Here is a 9,067-nt window from a genome sequence, read left to right as displayed (position 1 = left end):
TGGAATAAAAACGTGATGCCGCACACGATTTGCCTATGCATCCGAATACAAAATAGTTCTTACAGGAAAACCCGTAATCCGTTTTACACCGCGATGGGCTGAGGGTCAAAACTGGCGGCGGCGGGCTAACAAATAAAATATAATATTATAATAATATAAATAAACGCATAACAACTGTTTACAAAAAAAAAAAAAAATATGAAAAGATGACCGAAGTTCATTATAAAAAGTTATAGGTTGTGTGAATATCGTTTTATTTTCTGGAAACTATAATGGTCCATACATCATTATTATTTTCAACGAACGAAACAAAGCATTGCACGACCAACATGTCGGAAACCGTCTGTATACATTAATTTTTGTCGCAGACGTTAATCAAAAATTTATGAATTTTTCACGACGTTTATTTCAAAAGGTAATTTGCATAATTCATTATAGTGTTGTATTTATATGTATAAGATTTTGTTTTTCAAACAAATTGTGCCGACGTAGGACCGTACGTTACGGTGTAGTCTCGTTTTCGTGTCCACGATTAAAACGTGAAAAACCATTAAGGTTTGTTATAACTATGGAGTTCGTGTTATTAATTAATTTAATTAATTCATCGCTCTCTTATTGTTACGATTTTTTTTTTTTTTTTGTTTCCCTCGTAAAATGTACCGGTTGCGATTTTCCGAATTAAATAAATAATTATCCAATGACTTGAACGAGTCACACGCGTTCGATAACTTCGATATCGGCAGCGTCTCCGAGCAACGATAACACTTTTCATTAAACACTGATATATTTAAACACACACAAACAAAATATGTTTATGCGTAACTGTCCACAGCGGTCGCAGTACAGTAATTCACGTTTTTTTTCCCCCCAGAGATTCCGTCGTTTTATTATTATTCGGTTCGCGACGAAATGTATTTACTTTTCGCTTTCCGTTACTTTTTAATTAAACATTATATACCGTGTTTCATGCGTGTACATAATATAATACCTACATTATTTTATGTGTACGTATACATATACTTTTTATATATTTATTTTTTTCCAGTAGCAAAAAAATCTCTAAAAGGCTCTTTCTTCTTTATTTTCCGTTTTAATTAAACAAACATTTCATGCTGATCCGTGGAAAACTGTTAAATTGATGTCGAATTCTCGTTCTACCCCTACTTCTCGGGGGCGAAACCGTTTCAATGCCCCTTACAATTGTATACACAAATATTTGTTGTAATCGTACGCACGGAACGGCGATGATTACTTAAAGGTGCGAATAATGCATTTTGTTTAGTCATTATAATGCAGACATAAGATCATTTTACTAAGATATACGCAGTCTCATCAACGAATTGTGGGCATACGTTTCATACGCGTCGCTTTTGATTCGATACGTTTTAAACATTATTATTTTATTCAAACGGTTTTCAATAACTGTAAAATGGTTTATAGAATGCGATTTCGTTTCGATATTGAATTTTTGTTTGATATTTCGTCCGACACATTAGTTGGTAATTTTTTTTTTTTTTAATTATTGTTATAGCGGCCGTTGCATGATGTTTTTTGAAAAATCAAAATTTAATAAAAAAAAAAAAAATGAAATGTTTATGGCGTGGTAAAAAATTGGAAGTATTTCACTGTTCAAAACAGCCGTAGAAAACTAAAAAAAATCGTATTCGATAATTCGATATGATTGTTATTGTTAATTTGTTAAGTACTTATTATTATCATTTTTATTAGCTATCATTATTATTATTATTCTCACTATTATTATTATTATTATCATTATAAAATATTATAATCTTATTACTCACTCGGAATATGGCAGCTGGAAAATACATTATTCCCGTGCCGCCGGCCGACTATTAGTTTTCGCACGGCTACAGTGGCATGACGATTGAAAAATTAAAAACTTGCGCGACGGCTGTAGAACGTCCGAAAAACGGCGAAAACAGCGGAAATCGACAAATATTATTAAAATTATGTGAATATAACGACGCACTACGCGATGACGGTAAACAGTAATGTTGGCGACTCAACTATTCGACGAGATCGCGACGCGTTTAGAGTGATTTTTTTTCCCGTAAGAATTTGATGGAATAGCGTATCGTCCCGGACGATTCGACGGGTACGGCATCACTGCGCTACTGCTTTAAACTTCCGCGCACACGGCTCCTCGTCGTTACGTCTCGTGCGTACACAAGAGGTTTTGCGGGGCCATGTGCGCATGAACACCGAATTTTTGTCCCCACCCCCATTTTTTTTTCTTCCACCATAGAAAGGTGGGAAGGAACAAAAAATTAAATACAAACAAAAATAATACTAATAATATGGATTCGATGAACAGTTTTTTTTTCTTAATTTTCTACGGGACCCCGAGACGTTTTTATTTACGTATACTTATAAGTTTCGAACCCGCGATGAACGCACGACGGATCCATAGCCACAACCATACTGTGCATGATAAACTAAATCACCGATTTTCAACATGCATTTTTTGGTCTACGTCCAAATACATAAATATACATAATATTAAGGTTTCTTTTTTTTTTTTTAACTCTTACGCAGACACCGTTTTTAATAATTTTTTTTTTTTTGTTATTATCATTGTACGGACGGCACAGCGAATCGTTTGAATATTTCGATTAGAAATCATAACACAATCCGCTGCAGTTTCTATTTTGATATTATTGTTTAACATCGATTTATCAACAACACTATGTATTTATATTGTTTTGGTTTAGCGCTATAATCGGTCTATGGCTAGTTTACCGATACACAATTGGCCGGATCCAGTCCAACGCACAAAAACAAAAACATGTTTTTTATCAGATATCACTCCATCAAATTTTCAAATTTTCAAATCATTCAAATTTTCCGATTTGCCGACAAAAACACAAGGTTTCAAAAAAATTCCCGTTTCATTGATATATTGAATATTTTATTTATACTATTTGTCTATTAATTATTGATAGGGAAATTGACAAAATAATTGACTTAAATAATTTTACTGTTTGCAAAAATAAAAGTGAAAAGACCAACGTGATTTTACAAATGAAAATTGTTATTTAGCTTATAGTATTATTTCACTGCGGAGTGTCCATTACTGCAAAACCTTTATTCGATATTTATTTTATGCTCCGTTACATTTTATTTAATGATTTTATTACGGGATGATTAAGAGTAAAGCCTGGAAACTGTCAAGATCCGTTTGTTGTAGACAACTACATTCATTAGTTTATTTTTAATCAACACATTGGTGTGGTGAAATATGTTCTTCGCTTTGAGTAAATATTAACTTCGTCTACTTCATGTAAACATTTGTAATTTAATTGTTCTTTGTTTTGAATTTAACTATCTGAAAATGGATGTCTGTAAAATGGGTTTTGATGAGCTGGGAAATCATCATTAATACTACATGTATAATACACATCGATATTGAGCAACTGACGTTTGAACAATAATAATAACAAAATTACGTGTACATCGAAATCACAATAAGATTATGTATTTGTTTGCGGTCGAACGGACAGCCAAAAACAATCGTTACATATACTATGCATACATCACGCGGATTACCGTAATACGTCTCTGCTGTCAAACGTGAAACTCTTAATACGTAGCAATTACTCTGCAAATCGTAAAAGAAAAAACCTCTTCAATTGTTCACGTAAAAACATGTACAATATTATATTATTATGCTGTTTGCAGTTAATATGGACCACGTTTCCGGTGCGCTATCGATACATACAATGTAATTTGTTCGGTTTGATAATGAATGTTATCAACCCTTTGAGTTAGGTTAATTTAATAATTTGGCGTTTGCTTGCTACACCATGTCGAATCATAATAACAACAACGAAAAATTATAAATATAAAAAAAAAACATATAATCTTTAAAGCAAAGCGGGGCCGATACCTCAGACGTATAATATGATTTTATCGTGTTATGGAACATAATCACTTTAACGAACGATGTAGTAGTGTTATCCACGCATCTCTGCTATGGCAGGACACATTGTGACGACGGAAATCATAAAAGTATATATGAAAAACAAACGTGTGCAACTTCGAATGTCAACAAATCGTATGTGTATAAGCTCGATCCCATCAAAAGGATGATTTTAGGTACGTGTTAAAACAATATTGGGAATACGCACATGTTTAATGATATTCAATTGTTCAATCAGCCGGGCACGACAACGAATGGACGAAGACTGACCGCCACTGAAACTGAAAAATCGATACTTGAATCATCATTGCAAAGCTTATTCACGTAATTCGTTTGCGTCGGATTAGGCCCATTCCTAGCTGTGTGCAAATACTACCGCAATAACGGTACAATTTTGTGTATAGAGTGTTACAATATGGTACAACCAGTGGCGCCCAACTCGGGGTTCAAGTTTGATCATGACCAGACCATATTTTTAAGGTGGTGTAGGTACGGCACCGGTGGATTAGTATACGAATTATAAGTGAATTAATACAATTAACTATGAATTATTGTACTGCCCATTTAATAGTTCGAGTATTTAATGCTATCATAAATGCTAATAATAGGTTAAATATTTTTGAAAGTAGTGAACTTTAAAATACGTCCTTAGATGTAGTGGATTTTATTTGTAAATTAGATTTACTAGGTCATTCAACTATTTGGTCGGTACCATTTAAACCGTCTACACGTGTTCTACGATTGCATTTTTACCCGCCGCGCGTTAGATCCACGATTTTTCTGCTTCGATTATTTATTATCTATTTTTAGAACTCTTGAGCATGAGATGGAAGTGGGGAAAACAATGTGTATTGGTTTATGAAAAACCTCGTGTTAGTGTATTCAATTCGCTTCGCATGGAATAATATTATTTCGCATGCGTGGTCACATGATCATAAGATGAAAATCGAACACGATCAAAAGAAATAAAATTACTGTGAAAATGTATAGTTAATAATAATTATAATTTTATTTCAGTCAATTTAATGATATTTTTAGTAAAAATATTTTATTAATCTATTTAAAATTTTAAAAATATTTAATAATTTGATTTCGTTCATCACTGATGACAATCTCTTTATTTGTGGTATAAGAAAAACCAATCAGAACTTTTCTTTAATATGACTATTTAAAAAACTTATATGTAAAAACATCTAAATCATTCAATAACTTATATGTATACATTATAAATGCAATGTTATTCTATTTTAAATAATAATTAATAATAAATAATAATATAAACTACACAAAAAACCAATAACTATAAAATACAAAATAGTTACCTTAACTAATTCCATTACATGATCAGGAAATCTATAATTACTAGTTAGATTAAAACAATAATTATATTATCGATTCGACTGTGGAATACGACTATCATTGATAAATATACAAAATGTTTTAAAACATTTTAAAAGTAATTATATTTAAAATTACTCGTTACTAATAGTGGCAATTAATAATTTATCTATTTTTGGTTTTATTCCGAGATACATATTTATTTCCTAACACAAATATTTGAATTCTATAATAATAATTTACTACTTAAAATAATTGATGATCCATTCGTCCACTAGGTTCATTATCAGTACTTAAAATAAATAAATAAAATAAATAAACATGATTATAATGAGAATGTTTTAGTCATTTTTAAATGGTCGTCAACTCAAACATTAGGCTTTAAATTGTTATTATTTTTAAATAATTTCCAAAAATCGTACTGATTTTTTCAATTTTTTTAAAAATAATGTAATATTAAATATTATTATATTACAGTTGTTGATTTCTATTATAATTATTATAATTTTTTTAAACTGATCCTGAGAGTAATTTTTTAAAAACCAAACGAAAATTACAACAGACGAACAAATCTTAAAGCGTGCAATTAATTATAAATACATAATAAAACATTTTGATTGTTTTTGTCAAAATAATAATTATTATTTCCTTATTTTTTATGCGTATCCCGATGTTCAGTTTTAAATTATCATGGCTAATGGTTAAAATTAAGTCAATATTATGTAAATATAATATAGAAAAAGTTTTAATTATTACCAATACAAACTTGTTATATTGTCATAATTTCTTTAACACTCATATGTGTTGTTTTCGTCTTACAAAAGTACAACATAGCAAATATACTTTCAGCAGAACCAACTTGGTATTTTTATTAGCTTAAATATTATAATAATTCGATTAATTATAAAAAATAAATGAAACAATATTATGTGTGTTTATAAGTCAATGCTTTACGTTTTAAAATGAGTTACATAATAAAAAAAAAGCTCATAGTTCACTTAAAAATAAAAATAACTTAAAAACCCGATGCATTAACACAGATTACATTGTTATTTATTTTAGGTTTAATAATAAGTCAATTTATTTTATTATTAAAACTCACAATAAAAAATATGTTCGACTAAAAGCAAATTTGTTATATATTGTACGTTTGGAAGACGGAAACAACACATATGGGTGTTGCGTGCTCTTAAGTGATATATATTATATATGAACACAAATTTGATGTTAAGAAAGTAGAATAATAATAATTACCGTTTACGACGCAAAACTGAAATTCGTTCATAAATCTAAACATTTCTTAGAACGAATTATAATCATTTCGTTTTATGGCACTGTTAGCGTTTCTATTCAATGGGGATAAAAATTATTTTTGGCAAATATGAAAAAAAAAAAATACCGATAGAGCCACTTTAAAATTGTATTTTATAGATTTCTTATTTTCTATGTATAGTTATCAAATAACAAACTGTCGTTTTATTTTTCACTGAGGTGTTTTTTCTTTTCAAAATAAAATTGAAAAATAAATAGGAAAATAGGAAAATAAATAAGGAAAATAAATAATTCCTAAATAGGAAAATAAAAAAATACAAATTGCAGAAAATAGCGGTTGGTGGTTTTTATTAAAGGAATAGATAGAAAATATATTGGCACTTACCAAGCAGCCGACAAGAAGAAGATGAAAAACGGACAAGCGCGCACGAAGACGAACAATGACAAGAACAAATGAGACGGTGCCGATGACAATCACCACGAAGATAGCCTTTGCGGCCATAGCAGCCGCGGGACACCAAAACGAAGATGAAACTCCTCAGTGTCACCACAATAAAATGAAAACAACCGAACTCACGAAACTTTTGCTGCACTGAGACCATGACTTGGAAGAATACGCGAATTGTAACCGAACAATTTTAAGAACGTGAAACGACGAATTTCATGCGGCTGACAACGACGCAATCACACCGCTGCAGCGCTGCTCGACGCCGATCGTTGTTGTAGCATCGTGACGCACCGTTTTGCCGTTTTGCCGATAACACAACCGACTACTGTTTTATCTTAGTTAGATTTTGTATACATAAAATACACAGTTAATGAATAATTAATCTTATTAAATATATATTATAACTTAAGACATTTTCATTAAAAGCACACTTTCCGTGTGTCTACTTTATAACCTATTACTATTACATAATAATAATAATTATAATGATGATAAAAACTGATAACACTTAATGCTAAGATTGTCATTTATTCAATATTCAACACTAAAAACACAAACTGATACATACGAACAACTTCAAAGACTTTCGTCACATGGCAATTTCAAACTACAATACCGTATCGTATTTTCATACTTTAAGCAGCCTAATCAAAAACATTCAAATCCGAAGAGCTTATAATGGTATGTGCTAAACGTGTTCATGTAAAATTGTAATTATAATTTTTTAATTCGATCATTTATATACAGATGTGTCACATACGATTATAATATCATTATTGTTTTGATTTGGTCGAATCCCTTTCGAAATAAGTTTCAACGACTAATGAAAATAATGTATGAACATATCATTCTATCCTATCTTTTTATTCGTTGTTTCTAGTATGTTCTTTCACTATGTTCTCCAACTGACACCATTTTCGTGTGTACTAAGGCACTGGTTTTCTTTAGATCTTTTACTACTGTGTTGCACCACTTCTGCCTGGGCCTGTATTCCTCCATGAACCAGTTTTCCGTGACTTTTCGAACGAGATCGCCAATGTGTCCTGTTCTTTCTGACTTATTTCCGATTAATAAATTACTCGGCTTATAATTGTTCATGCGTTCAGATAAAGCCAAAAGCGAAATTTAAGTCAACCGATGCAAAATTATTACAATTTAGGTGTTATTACATGGGACGACGATGAGTTTTATTTTACGATTGCTCAAAATCATCGCGCGTGAAACCTGTTTTTATCCTTTTCGTACTCAGTCTCGGTCCACTGTAAAGAGGAACTATATACACGGCGATTTACATATTTATGCATAATATTGTTGGGCAATATTAGCGAACTATATTTTGAATAATAAAACTATATAAGCCGCGAGAGCCGGATCGTGTGAGCTAAACGGCGCTGATACGACACATTGGCAATGATTTGTACAGATTAATAATCCACTTTACTTTTAACAGTCGGCGGCCAATACACAAAATGCTCTTATTTCTCTAATACGGTTTTGGTAGTAAATATTAATAATAATAAGTAATTAATAGTAATAATATATCAGTGGTTCTCAACCCATAGATCGTGGTCCCCTTGTGGTATCATAGAATTGGACTATACATGACCAATGTTTATATTTCTGGTTGAAATAATATTAACTAGACTATCCAGAAATTTCCAAAATTGCACTAGGAAATTTGATAGGCTTTTCAACAATCTATTTGTAAGAGCGAGCTTTTTCCACTTTAAAGATATTTAATCAAAAAATGATTGTTCCAATTGTAAATTATATTAATGTATGATGAACATACAATACAATTTATTGTATTATGAACAGTATTTTAAACCTAGTTCGGATAAAAAAGAATGCACTACCGCACTACAATATTTCTCTGCTACCATGGATCTACATTGTTACTCAATTTTTAATTCTCGTATGCTGATCTACCGTCAAAATGGTATTAAGATTATCGATAAACACAATCGTTCTCCTCTAATATCGGCTTCATTAAATAATATTATAATTTGCTCTATATTGGATAGAATTCACCGACTTGCCAAAACAATAATTTATTTTGTGTTTAAACA

At 30.8% G+C, this 9,067-nt stretch overlaps 1 protein-coding gene across 2 annotated transcripts in view; it reads right to left on the bottom strand.

The window, feature by feature from the left end:
* Positions 1–2,240, bottom strand: part of LOC112682463 — a 242,905-nt gene extending 240,665 nt beyond the window's left edge. The window contains exon 1 of one of the 2 annotated variants that reach the window (XM_025553067.1): positions 1,803–2,240. In XM_025553067.1, the coding sequence (XP_025408852.1) occupies positions 1,803–1,829 (27 nt within the window). In that variant the 5' untranslated portion in view covers positions 1,830–2,240. The remainder of the gene's footprint in view (positions 1–1,802) is intronic. The other variant, XM_025553065.1, reaches the window with a different exon arrangement.
* Positions 2,241–9,067: the final 6,827 nt, after the last annotated feature.

The sequence above is a fragment of the Sipha flava genome, unplaced genomic scaffold (assembly GCF_003268045.1).
Source record: "Sipha flava isolate LNK unplaced genomic scaffold, YSA_version1 204_pilon_pilon, whole genome shotgun sequence".
Taxonomy (NCBI): Eukaryota; Metazoa; Arthropoda; class Insecta; order Hemiptera; family Aphididae; genus Sipha; species Sipha flava.
This window is presented reverse-complemented; position numbering and strand designations above follow the sequence as displayed.